This window comes from Cryptotermes secundus, unplaced genomic scaffold, assembly GCF_002891405.2.
Source record: "Cryptotermes secundus unplaced genomic scaffold, Csec_1.0 scaffold816, whole genome shotgun sequence".
Taxonomy (NCBI): domain Eukaryota; kingdom Metazoa; phylum Arthropoda; class Insecta; order Blattodea; family Kalotermitidae; genus Cryptotermes; species Cryptotermes secundus.
In genome coordinates, this window is record NW_019724601.1 from 989590 (window position 1) to 1009178 (window position 19589).

Genomic DNA, 19589 nt, shown 5'->3' on the forward strand with positions numbered 1-19589 from the left:
TATTTAGTTCTGACATGGTCATAATTATTTCCAATTAATATGAAGCATATCGCTCCTGTATTCGATACTACTTTTTCAGCAGTAAACATTATTACTGCCATCTACCAGCTTCCCTTGAAACTCCATATTTCCCGCCATTATTTGTATAAAGCCCGGTATATTTCAGAGCAACGACCTATGTACACACCACTGTATTATTCATTTGCACTGTGCCACACATATTCTATCGTGGAGGCAGCATGTTCATTAAAAAAACTTTAAATTTGCATTTACATAACATGTGAAACATAACTGTTTCCTGAGCTGTAATATTCCGATCTGTTTAAATTATTACAGATATTCTCAATGTTCGGTTCTTTCAGTCTGAATTCTGCTCTCTGACGAATATGATATTACATATCAGTCCTAGGAAACACCATTACATGGCTGATGTGTTCAGTTGGTATATTGTAGAGGTCTAATACACTGTTTTCAGAGCTTCTGTATACACGTAGTTATGAACGCTCATTATTGTGGGAACTGAGTACCTGTACTTGGTTGCACTGCTTTACCTTGTATGACTATAAGGAATGTTGTGGCAACTGGAGGTGCACGTGTGTGCGCTCATGGTCACGTAGGTGATGTCGATGTTTAAATTTCTTCTCACACAGACCACAGGCAAATCGTGGACCAACACCACACTCAAGACGCAAATGACGCATGAGGTTGCACTTATGGGAGTACATGCGTTCACACTGATGACACGGAAATGGAGGCCCATTTCCTGTTCCTCCAGAGAGCAGTTCAGTAATATCGTTTGAACGCTGTCTCTTTGATATCATGTTCTTAACAGCAGCAGACGTAGCTGGTATTCCTGGTAGAAGTCGTGTCTTTGCCTCAGTTACACCTCTGATTGTATTACCTATGAAACAAAACACACATGGGTCTTACAAGAAAGAAAAGATTTTGCAGAGAATGGGTGATACTTATTTCATTTCCATGCCACAGAAAATGTAACAATACCATAGAATTTGCAATACTTCAGAATGTTAAAGATTTTATTAGTGTTTACATTTTTCTAATATCAAAGATTTCTATTAGCTTTTTAGGCACAGAATTGTGTTTATTAAAACCCTGAGCATCATATTAGGAAGATGTACAGAAGCATAGCCCTTGAAATCTATGCAATGGACAATGATTAGTTGTGGGAGGTCTTCCCACTGTAAGTTCAATTCATTCATGCTTCATTGTCTTCACTATTATCTTGTGTATTTGCTCAAACTGTGTTTTGTGACACTGTTGTGCAATACTGTGTTTTGCTTTGTGTCTTTGATCAAAATGTGTTTTGTGACACTGCTGTTATGCAATACTGTGTTTTACTTTATGTCCTTATTGTGCTCATTATGAATGTATGTATATATCATTATTTTATGTTTATATTATATTTGTATCTTGACAGGTTCTATATCCCATAGGTTGGTTTGACCTTGTATGGATTAACAGAATGCAAATAAATGAATGAATGAATGAAAAGTGCAGCTTCTCTATATTTCTGTGACACTAGTTCATGCACTACACCATTGTCATGTTGAACACTCTCTGAGGTATGCAATATATGTGTGATGCCTAGGAGGTTGTCTCTTCTCCTGTCCGCAGACAACTGGCCTAGTGGTTTGTATTCAGAAGGATCCAAGACTGATATCAACTACTGTCGCTTATCTTAAAACACAAAATAAATTTATCAGTACAATAAGAACCTGAAGAGGAAGTAGAACCAACTCTTGAAATGCTGCATATGGATGATGCACTTCAGGTGATGGACATATGTTTTCTCAGCACCTGTGTTAATCTATAAAGTCTGGTACTGACTCAAATATTCAATGACTCTTATTCACATTCATCCATTACCATACATCTCAGGAAACAAACGGCTGTTTTAGAGTTGCAGAAAAAGGTAAATATAAAATTAAGTTCTGGAAATATAATATTATGATTTCAGTATTATGCCAGTTCAATTGCCCCTCATTTTGTTGTTGTTTACTTCTGTTCCATTACTTTCTTTTTATTTATCAATTGACTCATTTTATGACAATTCTTTTAAGTTTATCTTAACACATTTTTCGTTCAGTAACACTGGGAGGTAATCCTTTTAGACTTACAGTGTACAGATGTCAATTCTGGAACCCCACTATCATGTCACGTAAACTTCTTGCTACATGATGAGTTTTGAGCACTGCAGTAGTTTGGTATGGGGTGAGGGGGGGGGACAAAGTTACACTTAACCCTCCCAAACATACCAAGACAATGAAGTTTTCCAGAATGAATAAAGTGCAACAAGTACAAGCCATCAACACAATGCATACACCGAACTGTACTTCTGTCTTGCTAGGATTAAAAAATTAATTGCCATAAGATGGTGTAGAATACTGTTGGATAATATAAAAACTATCATATTACTGTCCTTTGATGCCTTTTTAGGCATTGTTTACAGTAAAAAATCTATTTAACTGCCCTCACCAGACAAGACCCTTCATAATTTATACTCTTCACCAAATATTATGAGGGCAACCAAACACAGACAGATGAGCTTGGTGGGACACATAGCACGGTGGGAGCTTTAGTCAGCACTGTAATGAACGTGTTAGTTGTGTGAAGGGCAGGTCATTTCTTGATAAGATGAGTGACCGTTAGATTCTCAAGAAGGACTCTGCTCCATGTGTTAAGTTACAGGTAGTTCTGAAATTTGTTTCATTACCTTATATTACATTACATTACAGTAAGCACTGACACACATTTCAGACAAAACTTTTTAATAAGTACACCTAAAACATTATTATTTTCCTGTTATTCTCTTGATTCTGCATGCAAGAAAAAAAAAGATTTACTACCTCTCCAGTTTACATACTTTGAACAAGCATGAAAATTCAAACGTTCAAATAACATACAACATGGGTGTTCAGCCTGTGATCCTGTGGGCTCTGACACTGTGATAGTGTTGAAGGTGGTTACCATTTCAGAGGAACATTCAGAGTCAAAGTGACTATAGATGAAGTCAGGTTATACAGGCAGTTTGCATGGAAGGTGTTAACTCAGATCTGCTGGGGGGCAGGGGATGACAGAACCTGTTTTGGGCCAATAGGAAGAATGAACTGACAGCTCTTTCTAGGCCACTGCAGATGGAAAGTAAAAAAACAGCGGCCTTTTTTTGAGGGCCCACATAGAGGAATCACCTCAAGATGAAGTAATTACTTTGTCTTTGGAGAGAACAATGTATTCAGTACTAATGTGATAAAAAAAACAACAGTCCAGAAAAGAGCATATTTGGAGATGGGTCTAATTGCATTATGTAGATAACCAAACTTCAGCATATAAAGAAAAAAAAGCTGCAGAAGTTTGAAAAACATTGTATAAATAAAATATCTTAATATCTTAAACCCTTTCCTGCACCATCTAAACATTAGTGCAACGTGATGCTATCAGATCAGTTAATTTGGATGCCCTTTATATATTACAGTTTTAATAAATAAAGCTAGCTGGAAACATGTGATATTACTTCATCAGCATGAGTGATCAGACGCCAACTTTTCACCAAGGAGTGATGTGTTCAACCCCACATGATTTCATATGAGAATCATGGTGGATGAAGTGGCACTGGACCAGGAATCCGAGGTTCTACAATTTTCCCTTGCTAATCACCATTCCATTATTGCTTCATACACATCTATCACTAATCTCTGAGGTGTGCAATAGACCTGACCAAGCAGCACATTATCACATCTTCAACCTTTACGTTTTTGGGTCTTCATTTCTGACTTGGCAGTTGGTTGGTTATAGAGTGTAGGGGTTAAGTTAAAGGAGGAGCAAAAAGGTTAAAGAAAAAGACATTTGGGGTCATGTGACTTGTTCCTTTACAAAGTCATACAAATATGTGACTGCAGACCTTAAACCTTCATTTGTATATTTCAATACTTTATGGCTTATCAATTACATAATTACATGAAGTCTTATTTCCTTGTAGAGAGTTCACATAAATTTCAAAATAATTTCTTCTATTTACTGGCAACTTTCAGCAGTCTATGTTTGTGTGTGTCTTGCTGAAATTTAAAGTAAGGCCTGCAAGAAAGTTTCATGAACAAAATTCTGAAAAATGATTAATGATTTCTGGGACTTGATGCCATGTAGTCTGGTAGGTTGTTAAGAACATTTTGGAGAAAACCTACTGCGTCCATCTTCAGGGTAGAAGAGTACACACAGCAGCCTTCCAATAAAGGGTTATTATGTGAGATTTGGGGTTCTAATGATGGTGACTACCCTGAAGATGAAGGCACTAGCTTCCTCCAAAATAATGTTAACAAGCCACCACACTGCATGGTGTCAACCCAGAAGACAGCAGTCTTCACAGCAACCACTGCCAGAACCTCAAACCTTACAAATATCTAAACATTATTAACATTTATAACCACTCACTTTTATTAAGAAGATGGAGCAAAGATGCAGTACCAAGTTTCCAGCTGGTGTTTGCAAGTCCATAAAATAAAAATGTAGATAAAGAATATTTATATTTTTTCTGCTTGTATTAACATGAATAATTTTTATTATCTAAAAACATATTTCAACAAAACATAAATTCTACTATTATAATTACTGCATATACACTATTCTGGCTTCTTCAGTGGAGCTTTTTGTATTGAGGTATAGGAGAGAAAATAAAGTTAGACTTGTTTATGTTATATAATAAATAAATACAGCTGACATATAAACAGGGCCACCTTTAAAGGTGAGCGGCCAGAACAGTTTCCCTGGAACCTCCACAAGACAGAAATATAATTCACATATTTCATTGCTTTATTTGTTTCCATAAAATAACAAAGTTAATTTGCATTTTTCCTTATTATAGAAAATACAAAAAAAAAGTCATAATCTAAATTTGTTGCTACTGACAGGGGCCTTCACATGTGACTACCCTGGGGCCCTCACAACTGTAAATCTGGCCTTGCCTATAAATATTAAAATATTTTGTTTTGATTTTTCTTCTGCTTCTTCTTCAGCTGTAGCACTTTCTTCTAACAGAAATTAACACCAAGAAACAGTTATCAGAGACGGAGATCTGTTGTGAATGCAGAGTGAAATGTTATGATGTGGCAGAAAATATATGCCACGACACTCACAATTGTGCATTCAGTGTTCTAAAGGGTTATTGCAGTCTGTAAAACAGTTTATAATTTTATTGAAAACCTGAATGTCTCTCATGCAAACTGAGATGGGTTTTGAGGTGATAGTTGTGACAGAAGCGACGATTACACAGGTGACACCTGAACTGAGGTTCAACTCCACACTCATAACGTACATGCCGTTGGAGAGCGCCTTTGCTTGAGTACTTCTTATGACAGACTGAACACTGATATGGACTTTTACCATGTGTGGCACCTGTCAGTACAGTATTCCATGTGCTTCTTTGTTCATCTTGCAGCATAAAGATGAATTCTGAAATAAAACAATTATGCAACTGTAAACAAAATAATAAACAGGGATATATTTTTTTCTCAGTATAAAATACAATGGAATTCACATTTAACGTTTATATATTTATAAAGTTTTTCCCCATTAATGCTCTGTTAAGTCAATAACCTTAGGGATATATCGCTTCCATTTAAGAATTTCTTCACTGTTCAAACGCACAGTTCCCAAAAGAAACCTCAAATGGGGATTCTTACGATCTGACTGAAGTATGATAGTACGCTCAGGGCACTTACCAGTAAAAAGATGCAAGTAATGTAAGTACAGGAATTAAAGTTATATATTGCTTTATTTAACAACGATTTCTCAACTGAGCAAATTATTTAGTCTCTGATGAAATCATTATATTACAGATGGGGAAGGGTATGGAAGGAGATGATCATGCTCTGTTTTAAGGTTATGCTCCGGAATTTGCTGCAAGGAACAAAAGAAAATTATGGAGACACAAACTTTACTGTCTTCTGGGGTGTGACAGTGTGTAGCTGGTATGTATGTATGTAAGGAGTGAGCCATAAAAACCGGCCCCTGCACTGCGACCTTCAATGATTTATTGTGCTTTCCCTTGGATTAGCCCTTTATTAATCCTACAATTTTAATAAAGTGTAGGACCCTGCTTATGGGGCACCATGAAAATCACTTGGTTCCATAAAAAACTGATCCAAGTGACAAAATCTTAAATAATCTATGGCCTCACAATCACACAGGATATGTGGGGCTGATTCGTTTTCCTTTAGGCACCTTTCACAAGTTGGGTTATCTGTCAGTACAAACTTGAAAAGGTGTCCTTTCAGGTGTCCAGGTGTCCAGTAAGTAATCCTACCACCCACCTTAGTTGATCTCTGTTTAATCTCAACAGATTCTTCGTTCTTCTGGCCAAGGGTCCTGATATAAAACCCATTGCCTGTTTGAGTCATGTAGCAGGTAGATATGTACCAACGTTCTGAGGAACCTGCTGCTGCTTCTGGGTAGAAGAGTCATCCATGCAGGAGAAAATTGTCAGTGACACACAGAAGGCCAGATAAAAAATTGGGTTAAGAGTGAATCAGTGGCAGGGGCATAAAAAATCCCTGCCATCCAGACAAAGGCTGCACTTGTACATAGACTCACTCTTACCTTCATCCATTATCCTTAGTTTCATATGTCACTGACCATTCTCTCCCACACAGCTTACTCTTCTACCCTGAAGATGGATGTCGATACAAATATGTATGACATACATGGTGTCACACTCTGGAAGACAGTAGGTCACTGCTACAAGAACCTTAAATCTCATATAAAAATGTCAGTTATGACAACTGGTCTTTGTGACAAGATCTCAACATGGGGCATCCTGAGTACATAGAAATACTCATCACCAAGCATGTTGTTTGATAGGAATACAGTGGCAAATGGTAAGTGTTGCTGGGGATTAAAGTGAATAAATGAAAATCCCAATGCAAGAAAATGTTTTCTCCAGTCAATTCTTTTCTCATATTTGGCAAGAGTGGCAGGGTTCACAGCAAAACTTGGAGCCCTTTGATTTAAAATATCAAAATAAATCCATAAATAAAAATATGCAAATGAAATGGTAACCATTCACATGAAGCTGGGAATAAAACCTATTCTAAAAAATATGTCCACATTATAATGGCATACAATGACACCAAGATGTAATACATCATATAAATTGCATGAGTTTATGAGTAGTAAAGCACCAACCTGCATCAGTACACATCATCAGTTCTGAGAAAAATAAATACAACTGTGAGATTTTCAGTTATTGCTATATTTTATTATTCTTACTTGCTTGGTCAATAAGCATATCTACTGTGCATGTGTATATATAAAACTGTGTCTGAGGGTAACACCCTCAATCACACACCAGAAATTGAGTGGGTTCCTGTAGCAGTAACACTCCAGACCGATATCTAGGAAGCACTGGGTTCAAAGCGAGTACAGGGCACCAGTTCTCACAACTGAGATTTCCTGTGGTTTTGTTCAGCCAACCCAGGAAAATGCCAGGACAGTATTTTGAATAGACCACAACATTGCAAATACTTTCCAATTCATCAAGCATCTTATCATTCAACAATATACATCATTAGATACTGATGGATTCATAGTATAGCCCACAAAACATGCATCATACAAACAATGAGATGAAATGGATATCTGTAAACGTTAACTGACAGCTCTTAACTTTACATAATCCACTAATAACCAATCCATTGCATCTACTATTACAGTAAATCTTTTGATTGTAATGATAAATCATCCAATTAAGGTTATTAAATGTTCTATTTGATCTACTAATACATGTACATAATGAGCTATATATCTGTTGGAAAACTGAATAATACTGAGAAATTAGAAGTTGATTTTAATATAATATGGAGTGACACTTATGCAATTTAACTACTGATAAATTACTCTGACAAAAAAAAAAATATAAACTGTCTTTATGAAAGGCAATGCATATCTTTTCCCCTTTACATCTGATGACAGAAAGAGAGTCTGTCTGTGAAACAGTGCATGTATAAAATATACCCCACACAACAGATGATGCTCAACGTTATATTCATTAAAATGAATTATACATTGTCACAAACCTTTACAGAATCACTGAATATTGTAATTTTATGAAAAACAATGGTTGAATTAAACTAACATGAAACATCGCTGTATTTATCATGTATTACATGACTTTTTGATCACACTGCATCTGACATAACAAAAGAAGCTTATATGAAAGTGTCTTTAAGTTACAGCTCCAATGGAGGCGTTGGCAGAAACACAACTTTAATAATTTGCAATTAAATCACATATGTGTGCAAATGACAACCAGAACACATCATATTGCATCTCTTTCAGGCATGCAAATGGGTGAAGATGTGGGGAGACACCATCTAGTTAGCATCAGAGTGCATTTTTTAACAACATTCTTTTGTGTGAGTAAACACATCATAACTATTGCTCCCAACAATATATATAGGAATAAATTCCTAAACCAACTTTGTCATAAATTCCTTTACAATATGCATCTGCCATTCACTCTGACTTGACTACTGACCTGCAGTGTCTACCCAATTTTAAAAACTATTTCCATCCCTGCTCCAATTATGTCTTACAAAGGATGTAGCAGTCTATCTTCCCACTGTATATTCTGTCCTTCATTATATTTAGTGTGTAAATTAAGATGGTATTGCAGGTGATGCTTGTGTCGGAAAAGACGACTACAGACATGACATTTGAAGCGACGCTCGACCCCACATTCATAACGCATGTGACGGAGAAGCGCACTCTTTGTTGAATAGACCTTGTGACAGCATGAACATTGGTTAAGAAGTTTCTCCTGTTCGGTTCTTATTGTTTCAGTACCTAGTAAGGTATCCAAAGATACTCTGTTTGCTCCAGCTTGTAGCATTCGGATGAAGTCTGGAATGAAACAAATACATAGCTTTAGGTAAATACATATTCACAAACAGAACTGAACAAGCAGGTTGAGATTTAAATCCTTCCTGGTTCTGGTAGGAAATCATGCAAATGCTTGGTTGGCTGCTTCTTAGCCTTGGCAAGACTTCCTGCTAAGAGTGTCAGTTGTTATTTTCATAATGTTACCATCTCTAGAATAGTATATGAATTATGAGAACTTGAAAATCGGACGTTCATTACACATGACAATTTTTTTTAACGTCCCAATTAGATTTCATTCATACAAGTTAAGAAATTGATTATAAATTCTTTGTGGAAATGATCTGTCACATAAGAATGGAATTTACAAGCCCAGCACACCAAACAAAGGTTTAAATATAGCCTTATCAAAACATGCAATGAAACACAGGTTGTATGCCCCTACATGACAATAAAATAAAATATTACATATGCTAAATGAAAGCAGTCATTAAGCTGCAAAAATTTTCATGCACTATGGTTACTTACTTTTTGGTGGGGGGAGACTTAGCTTCATCATCAAGTCACCTTCCTCGTGTACCTGCATGCAGAGCGGCTTTGTCCTGTCTTGTTTTGCTTTAGTTGAAGAGAAGATGTATTCCATGTGGCAGAAAGTTGACTGAATTCTGTAGTTGGAAGAGTGAAACCATACACCTATATTTGATGCAGTTTAATGAGGTTTATCCAAAGCAAGCAGCATAAATTTCAAAACCTGTGATGTGTTGGTATGAGCATCTGGGAAAGGCAGGGAGGTCTTGTACTAAAATGAGCCTCCACGTTGTATGCTGTCCCAGGACAATATCCGATGCATATGTGAAATATTTCACATGAACCCTCACAAATCTTTTCACTGAGCAAGTTGATAATTAGGCCAATTAGGCCTGTCTCACTCAACTGTGCATGACGTTTTGCACAGCAGACTAATATTGTGTGCTTACAGGCTTCAGTTAGTCCAGAAGATAACACATATGGATCAGGATTTGTGAAAACATCCTGCTTTAGAAATGCTTTCCCACACTGAAGAGGATGAGTCCTCCTTCAACAGATTTATTGTCTTCTGATTTAGCAACATTTTGTGTGCATAGAATAGTCAACATGCAAGACTGTCATGTCTCAGGAAGTAAAAATCCTCGTGAAGTTACATTTAACGTGGGTATTATTCACCAGAAATTGATGTGTGGCACTCTGCTATGAAAGACATTATCAGTCCTTCCTTTTTATTGAAGAACTTATTGTCATTGGTGAAAAGTTCCTAGTTATGAGGGAGAAGACTGCTTGGTGTCACATTCCTGCAGAACAATTTTTCAGTTAGATGGTGCAGCAAAAACTTCTCTTATCATGTTCATGCCTTTCCAAACAGGAAGATTCCTCATTCTTGTACAGGAAGAGCCGGCCCAATTCCTTTGGCACTTGTTCTACAGATTTTTGTCCCTTACACTTTCTTTTTGGTAAGTTTATAAAGGACAGTGATTACTAAGAAAAAGTACACAATGTTAATTTGTTGAATAAAGGGACTGTTAGAGCTGCAGTGTGTGTTAGCAATGAAATGCTCACCAGTGAGCACCTGGTGAGAACCTGAGAATGAGCTTGAAGTGTGTGCGCCACTAACCATGAACACATTCAAATCTACAGGGCTGTCAGGGTTACCAACACTTTGGAGGATCCATGTTCAGTAAACTTAAGGATCCAGAAAACTGGAGTCTGAGGAACTTGGAGAAGAATTTATATACATATTTCTTGATAAACAAAGTTTATTTAATATAATTAATACAATAATATGTTATTACAACTAAGTAGTAATAAGTACAGCACATTTTATGTACTAATGAAAAAGATGTGAAGGGCTGTTGGTTGACAAATTTTTGGAGAAGTGCAGAAATGGACTTAAAGAAAGACACTCAATTTTTGTAGCCAGTTTGAAGCTACTTGACCAGTCTGGGATAAGAGTACACAGACTCATGAAAGTCACTAATTTTGAGAATGAATTCATTTCTGACCATTTTCTGCAACAATGTTCTGTGGTCAATTAGCCCAAATCTGCCAAACAGTGTTAGCTTTAAACTGAGTAATACAAGAACTAATTTGAGGTTAGAGAAAGGGATCACATAACTAACAAGGAATCAGTCATAGCCTAAGCATTTACCAATCTACACAAAATAGTATTTGATATGATAGTGGGTTTCATGTCCAATGACTTTGTACTTAGTAACATAAATACAATGGTTATGCTTACCAATGTGATACCTCTTTACATAATTGTACTCTTGTCCTTAAATGTAACAACTTATCATGGCTGTGAGCACACTAATTTCGCTGACAAGTGGCAGTCGCTTGGTTGGTATAGTTTGCTTCCAGACTGAAACCACAGAGTTTTTCGTTTTCTTTTTGTTTGTTTGTGAGTAGAGTAGCAGGTTTTTCTGATGATACAGCTGTGAACTGAACATGCATTATCAGTCAGCACAACATGATAAGGACGACATCCAATTTTTACTGCCTAAGACATAGTACTGTCGGTCTAGAAAACCAAGATTAATGGCCACGGGAATCCATTGCACTGACCATGCAACACCCTCTATCCATAAAAGTTGGCACTAACTTCGCCGACAATTGTCGGTTGCTTGGTCAGTATAATTTGCTTGTGGAATAAAAACCACGGAGTTTAAGTCATAGTACTGTATGAGGATACTAATGTTTTGGAGCAACATGTTGCCACCATCTTCAGAGTTGTAGTGTGTAAGGTCAGAAATTTGGTGGTATAGACAGACTCTATGGAAAGTGTCCCTTTTCACGCTGTTTTCTTGTTGGCCCAGCCCATGTTCAATGTCCTCATCCCTTCTGTTGGATCTGAATGACCATCCTTCCTTGTAACTTGACTACACAATCCAATTGATTTCTCCCTAAATATTTCAGTCCTGAAGATGGTGGCAGCGTAACACCAAGAGTATGTTCTCTACAGAAATTTGAGTAGTTTCATGGAAGTTTTCCACTTCCTACTGATCTATCTAATTGCATATTTATTCTACACTTGAACGTCTCACATGCCAAATGAGATGACTTTTCAAGTTAAAGTTATGAGTGAAGCGGCGACTGCACAAATCACACTTGAAACGAGGTTCCACTCCACATTCATAGCGTCTGTGTCGTCGAAGAGCACCCTTGCTTGAGTAAAGTTTGTAACAGTCTGAGCATCGATTGAGGTCTCCACATTCAGCTCCCCTGCTGACTGATACTTCACTCATAACAGCATCCCATGATCCTCTACTCCCATCCCCTTGTAGCATTCCAATGAAACCTGTAATAAAAGAAAAAAATGACATCACTGACATAGTATAGAGACATATATAAAAACATGTTTGGTATACATGACCATGCATGTTAATAAGAAATTAATGCAGTGTGAAACAATATGTACATAGAAATATGTATTTAATGACTCTCTAAGAGGAACAGCTTTTCATACACTAAATTGAGGTTTTCACTAAATCTTGGTTATACTAAAGTATGTCATGTTCATTTTATTATAATAATGCCACGTGTATTATTAACACCTGCTTGTACAATCACTTGTACTCACAATAGATGACTGCCTAAGATTCACTCCATTCTCATTCCTATTCTCTCTCTCTCTCACTCTCTCAATTTGGTTCTGTACTACTTATATAGCCTCGAGGAAAACTAACAGAAAACACATCCATTGCTCAGCAATGGATATTAGCGAACCACATTGAAAACATTTCCTCCTCTGTTGTTGCATTTACAGTGTGTTGCATAGCAATAGAAGTTATCCAGTTGTTGCCTGTACATTCATTGCTGTGGGAATGTGTTTACCGAGTCGTTGCCTAGATGTGCATCTATATCTCACAATAATTACTATATAAAATTCTCACAAAATCATTTCTTTACATGTGTACTCAAAGAAACTGTTTCTACACATTTCAATATAATTACACAATCAATAATATCAAATTAATTCCTAATGTGAGTAATGACATATGAAAACACAATGGTCATATGGGAAAGATTTCCACTGGACAGAACAATCACTTGTTGTTTCTACCACAGTGACATTAAATCAGAATTAACTAAATGTGGGAATAAATTTGGATTTTATGGCACATCAAGATGGTGTTAAGGTGTTACACAGGAATGTGAATTGTTTACATCAGTCCCCATAGCCCAAATATGTCAAGTAAGGTAAAGCTATCCCTGTAACAGGCAGCAGAGGCCCATAAGGCTGTGATATGCTGAGGATCCCACATTTTCTAGACAATTGGTTCATGGATGGAGGTGAGGTTGCCTGTCTTATGTGCTGGCCACCCTTTATTCCCAGGAAGATTCCTGATACTCATTTCTGTTTGAGGGTGAGTCGACCCCAGGGCCATAGTGCGGCTGAAAGGATTAGGTCAATTGAAAAATCAAATGACCTCGTTGGAAATCGAACTTATGACCTTCTGGCTTGTAACATAGTGTCTCAGCCAACTACACTACTACGTGCCCCCAGGTACATTAAGTATGGCATGAATATATTCAATAGAAATACCAGTATCAGCTGGTGTAAACAGAACCAGTACATTGGAAGTTAAAAAAACAAAACAACAGAACTGTGGTTGCCATAGGTCTAGGTTCAACGGAAACCTTAAATGTAAACCAAGGTCACACATGGAATTTCACTCTCTGACCACGCCTGCCTCAGTGATAGGTCCTTTCAGCCTTGAAGCAGATGGAGACCAGAAAGGTAAAAGACAGCACCTAGCTGCATTGGAACTAGACCTTTACACTGTGATTAGAAGTCACATTCACAAGAATAAAAAATGAAAATTATGAAATCCAACATCATCTTCCATTCCATCTGGATGTTTATGGTACACAGTATTCACATTTGTTCCTTTATTGACATAACATGTTTTACATGACATGTACCATTTATCACATGTCTTCTCCTTATTACTACACTTACACATTTACATCATTTAACAATTTACATAACCTCCCTTTGCGGAGAGGGGCAGATATTTCTCATGTGTAGAAAAACATCACCTACAGGTTATTAAATAATGTTAGTGCCCAAATTTCATACCTCTCACAGAATATTCTGTGTCTGAAACATCTTTGAGAATGTGTCATTATGAAATAGTGATGGAGATAATTGTGTCATCAGTTACTAATCCTATTTTCAACATATGATGAAAAATGAAATTGCTATAGCAGAGATTTTGTTGAACACACATGATGTTTCTTCTGTAAGGTTGCCTGCTGGAAGTATGACATATTTTCAAAGTCTGAAACGGTAAATATGATTTCCATGGCAATTGCTGTGAACACAGGTTCAGTATTATACTTCTGTAAGTTTATGTTTTAGGATGTACAGCTATATTTAATGAACCTGAACACTTTGACTAATAGAAACAAATAAAAATATCTGTTAGTACAATCACAATCAATTACCCAAAGATGTGACCAAGACAATTCTCAAAACATCATAAATATTAACCTTTCTGCAAGCAGGTTTCCTTGCAACAACTTAACCTCACAGACAAGGCTATTCTTTCTTATTTAGTTTATTAAGTTGTGAGGCTCATATAATAGGACTGTTCCATGAAGCACCAGGTAAGTGATGTTACTGTGGAATATTAAATTCAGTTCAAGGGTAAGTCACCCATGAAGCATTTAAAGTTTGGTGTTGCAATAAAAATAAGCTTGATTTTAGAGAACTGAAATAATCTACAGTTACTGAGTATAAAAACTGAGAACGGGTAAAAATATCAAGAAAGAAAAGATGATGGAGTTATAGCAGCATTACTACTCAATAATATTACACTGAAAAACTAAGTTCAAAAACTCATAATTTAATCCTTTAACTCATAGTGGATATTACACTGTCATGGCAGCTGAGTGGGAGGGATCTCTCATTCCATAGAAACATCAAGACTCCACCCTATTCTAGACTGTGCCTATAAAATGTAACAGTCTTACTTGAACAGAGAAGGTGAGAAGAGGCAGCTTAGCACACATATGAAGCAGAAAGTGTTGAGAATTTTGAGTTAATAACTTAGGACGATAAAACATGAGCACCACTATACTATGCCCTTCATGCGTGTTTATGGCTCACATATGATTCTTGGAATAAGAAACAATTATTTCCCTAAACTGCATTAACAATTGTCTCTATAATGGAGGTACACAAGCAGTGGAATTTCTTATGAGGTGGGAACTGAATTCTTACGAGTAAATATGATCTTGACGAATTTCATGCTTATAAGGTTTAAAGCATTGTGACTGCTATATGTACCATGTACTTTAACATAAGTAAACTTACCATTTTGCTCACAAATTATATATTTATGGGTGTCATACAATTATCAGGATAAACAGCGAATATAAGATGTAATTATGTCTCTTGTCTACTTGAAGAGATCTGTACAATAATGATCATTATGGATTTTAGTAATGATACCAGTTTCGGGGTCTCAGAAACTGAGTTAGTGGAGTGCTGGCTCCCTCTCCTGACCGAACAGTAATGGTACACTGTACTCTGCCTGATTTCTCTCAATACCATGCACCGCTGCCAAATGGCTTGTGAGAGTGTACCTCCGGCGAACTTTCAGTCCACACATAGAACAAGAAAATTTTGGTTCAGTTCCACAGTCATATCGCATATGACGCTGAAGAGTTCTTTTGCGCAGGTACTGTTTCCCACAGCGATTGCACGGGAAATTGCTGGAATCACCACCATCGCCATCATTTGGCATTTCAAGCCAAAGTGGCATCATATCGCCTGTTAACTCATCTCTCCAACTGTCCTCCATGTCCACTGATCCAATATCTGTAAGAAAGATAAACAATGTCAATATATATTCGTGGTGTAGATACAGTAAACCCTTGTCCAACACAGGGATTAGGTTCCTCATGAATGTAGTGTTAGACAAATACGCACTGGACAAAATTAATACATTATGGGTTAATAGGGACATATGAATGTATTCACATAAATTCCACAATTATAACACACACATTTTTAGAGACACAAAAATGAATGGCTCAAGCTATACCTTTTTATGTCAACAAAAACACCATAATGTATTCCAGGACTGCATATCTGCAATCATTTGAACTCTTAGAACACTTAAACGTCTTGATAACTTCTTGGTTTGTAGATGCAGGATCAATGTTATCTTAGGAAGTAAAAATGTTACTTCAGCATTAGGATAAGTGAACTACAATATCTCAAAGCCATGGCTGCCAGGGGCAGACTGCATTTATTATAATTTTTTGCGATTGGAAAACAGCCATTTCCATTCTCTTTTGCAGTGTAAGCAAATCCACATTGGGTAAGGGTTTACTGTCTGTAATATACAGTTTATATCTTTAAATTGCTCAAATATTAAAAATAAAATTATAAAAACTGACTATATTCTAGCCTTATGGCCACTTATATGGGAGTGACGCTGGACAACAAAAGCAAAAGATAAACCAGAAATACAACTGACTTTCTAAACACTTAAATAATTACAAGCATAATTAATTAATAAACAAGGATATGTCTATGAACATACTAGTGCACAAATGAGGTTAGAATGGGTCAAAAAATGTACCAGTTCCCTTACTGATAGTGCTGATTGTGACTATGATGAGGGTAGTAGTGGTGGTGGTGATGATGATGATGAAATTGCTCAGTTGGTTACTGCTTTGAGTATATGAGTCCTTCAGTAACTCTGTACTATAAAGTTATTTTACTTTAAAAAAATACACCATTCGTTGTGGGGATGCACACAACGTACACACAATATTCTATACCTGTGTGGGAATAAGATGAGAATATATTATGGTAAGGTGGGATTTGAAAGCATTTTGTACTAGATAGCTTTTAGTACAATATAAATAACAGCTGGGCATTACTAACTGCTACTGTATACACTGTCTGAATATCATATAACAACCTCTACCACCAATTTTATATGATTTATTTGGAAAACATTTTGAAAAACAAATTAAGAGAGGGTGCTGCATATTTACACTTATCTTTGGACTTGAGACAAGTATAAATTATGACAACCAATTCTGATATTTCAGTAAGGAAAAATAAACTGCAAGAGTAAATTCTGTACGCATCCATTAACACTTAAATTTTTATAGCATGAATGTATATGGCAAAATAAAATAAAATTATCTAAAGAAAATAATATTTCTTGCTGAACAATTGTAGGTTATGTTAAGATCATTCCATATCTTCCATCTCCAGCTGTGACTTGTCAGCAAAAACATCATAGTATCATGAGTAGAGTCTTCTAGGTTGTAGCACTGCAGTCTGGAGAAGGCCTGACATTTTGGAGGAATTTATTGCCTCCATCTTCACAGTCAAAGAGTAAGCCAAGCAAGAAACAAACAAAAAGAGGGCAGCCTGCATCTCACTGGTTTGTTACTTGGCTTATTATCAGGTCCTGAAAATGAAGGTGTTATATTCCTCTGAAATGTCTGGCTTTCTTTGAACCACGTGGTGCTACAACCCCCAGGAATGTACACTTCACAGACATTGCTGTAGGGACCTCAAATTCAAAATTACCAGGTCAGTTGAAATTACTTACACATGAATGACAAGTAACTGACAGTAACACTGACTATGAATCCGGTAACATAACTTCGTCTCACAGAAAGTGAGTTAGCTTCCTCTTCCTACGGAACACTGATGGCACGCTACACTCAGCTTCATGTCTCTGAACACAATGCACTGCCACTAGATGCCTTGTGAGTGTATATCTCCGGCGAACTCTCAAACCACACATGGAACAAGAAAATCTAGGTCTTGTTCCACAGTCATAAAGCATGTGGCGTCGCAGCGTTTTCTTATGCAGGTATTTTTTTCCACAGTGACTGCAATGGAAGTTGCTGTGGTTACCACTCTCACTGCTAGGAATTACATGCTGAAGAGTTGATGTGTTACTCATTAACTCATCTCTCCAACTGCCTTCCGTGTCCATTATTCCTCTGTCTGCAAGAAGGAAAAACAATGTTAATGTTGTTTAACATGAACCAATATCATACATCACTGTAATGTTAACATTGTTAAAGCATTAACTATATTGTCACTATTATCTAAAGTGACTTACATATTTTCCAGAATATAAAACACATTTTAATTCCTGCCCTAAAATCGGTTGTACCTTACAGTCTGAAGGTACAGCTGGTCTTTTCATAACTTCTCCCTCTAAAGTCATATACCCTGGTGTGTCTTACAGCCCACAAAATATGGTAAGTGTCAAAGCTTGCTACAAACTGCAGCTGATAAATTATACAACACTTTAATTGTGGTAAGTAATACAGATTAAAAATAATTCCCATCTTCATACTTGTACAACCCTTTAAACCACAATGGCAACTATACTATGAACCAACTACTTTAATAACAAAACTTTGTGCACTTTGCCCACACAGTGTATTTATATGTTTCATATTATTCTTGCATTCATGGAAGCTTTATTTCTCTGCTGTAGACTGTTTTCCTGTAAAATTCCTTGAAAACACTTCAGTACAGTTGCTCAAGGTTACTGCTGTAGAACTATGCTGCTTTTATATAATTATAGTAATAACACATACTACCAAGAACTGTTATAATCTTGAAGTTCATAAGAATTTAAATTAATGATTAATACAATACTAAAATGAATGCAACTGTAAACATACACTTTTTAGGCGGCGGTGGGGGGGGGGAACTTTGGTTTTCTTACCATGATTGGTCAGATGTAAGATGTAAAACATTAAGAATCACTATTCTGGGCCAACAAGTATGGCTTTCCATCCTACTAAGAACAGCTATGAGCATCAAAATGTAACTTTAAGTCTGAGCTTGAATGTTTCAAAATATGGGAGTGCATTTTGCTGAAAACTAATACCTCAAGAGTTTAATGGTAATATTCCCCTCCAGAGAAGAGTTATTCCAATTTCAATCTCTGGTTAAAATAAACATATTTCACATACACCCAAATATTCAACATAACCTACATACAACATGGATCAAGAACCTCTTGTTCTCTCAAGAAATATGATGCCTTCTCATTTTGTACAACTTCATATAATTATAATATAATAATCTTTGTTTTTGTATGAAACATTCTGACACTTGCACCGAACTTTTCAAGGGAGGGAATATAAAACAAAACAAAATTATTGTTAAAAGGCTATATATTTATTCTAAATAATGTCATTTATTGTCATGAGTAAATCATATCATATCATATTGTCACGTGTTGGGTGTGTCACATGACAAATAACTTTACGTGGGCCTCGGATTTAGTGAATCTTTATTGGAGACTCAATCTTACACACCCTATAATTGTTATCACTTCAACTGTATTCTGTGGTGGCTATCTTTCAACTGTCTTGTATGGTGACTAGGTTCCAACTGTGTTGTATGGCAACTAGGTTCCAACTGTGTGTGTTGCTGTCTGTAGCTCTTGGCTTATGTAGGTGTTCTGCGGACTCAGTAGAGGACACCTCTCGCCAAGGTTCGGTCTCAAGTGTTCGGCAATCCGTTACTTCGGGAACGTTCTTTATACACTGGTAATGAGTTCTGTCTCATCTGTTGTTACTCAACAGCCTTCTGTTGTTCATCTCCAGGGAAACGCGTTCGTTGTTTCTGCAATTCCTACGCAATGGCCCACTGTTATTGC

General features: G+C 36.6%; 2 protein-coding genes across 2 annotated transcripts; both read right to left on the reverse strand.

Annotated features, from left to right (window-relative positions):
- Positions 1-560: 560 nt before the first annotated feature.
- LOC111862470 (zinc finger protein 577-like) lies at positions 561-13886 on the reverse strand. The gene is made up of 5 exons (XM_023847932.1): positions 13883-13886; positions 12026-12217; positions 8854-8910; positions 5281-5463; positions 561-901 (listed from the first exon to the last, which is right to left on the reverse strand). The coding sequence occupies exons 1-5, from the start codon at positions 13884-13886 to the stop codon at positions 561-563; spliced, it is 777 nt and encodes a 258-aa protein (XP_023703700.1).
- LOC111862497 (C2H2-type zinc-finger transcription factor M5-like) lies at positions 13361-17991 on the reverse strand. The gene is made up of 2 exons (XM_023847968.2): positions 17508-17991; positions 13361-15748 (listed from the first exon to the last, which is right to left on the reverse strand). The coding sequence occupies exons 1-2, from the start codon at positions 17509-17511 to the stop codon at positions 15405-15407; spliced, it is 348 nt and encodes a 115-aa protein (XP_023703736.1). The 5' UTR covers positions 17512-17991; the 3' UTR covers positions 13361-15404.
- Between the last annotated feature and the right edge of the window lie 1598 nt (positions 17992-19589).

Bases quoted from the DNA above. Each gene is read 5' to 3' on its own strand.
- LOC111862470 (XM_023847932.1), bottom strand. The intron at 8,911-12,025 runs GTGATTTGTGCA...GTTTCATTCCAG, and splicing joins AGTGGAACCTCGTTTCAAGT to ACTTCATCCGAATGCTACAA. The intron at 902-5,280 runs GTAATCGTCGCT...TTTGTTTCATAG, and splicing joins TCAGTTCAGGTGTCACCTGT to GTAATACAATCAGAGGTGTA.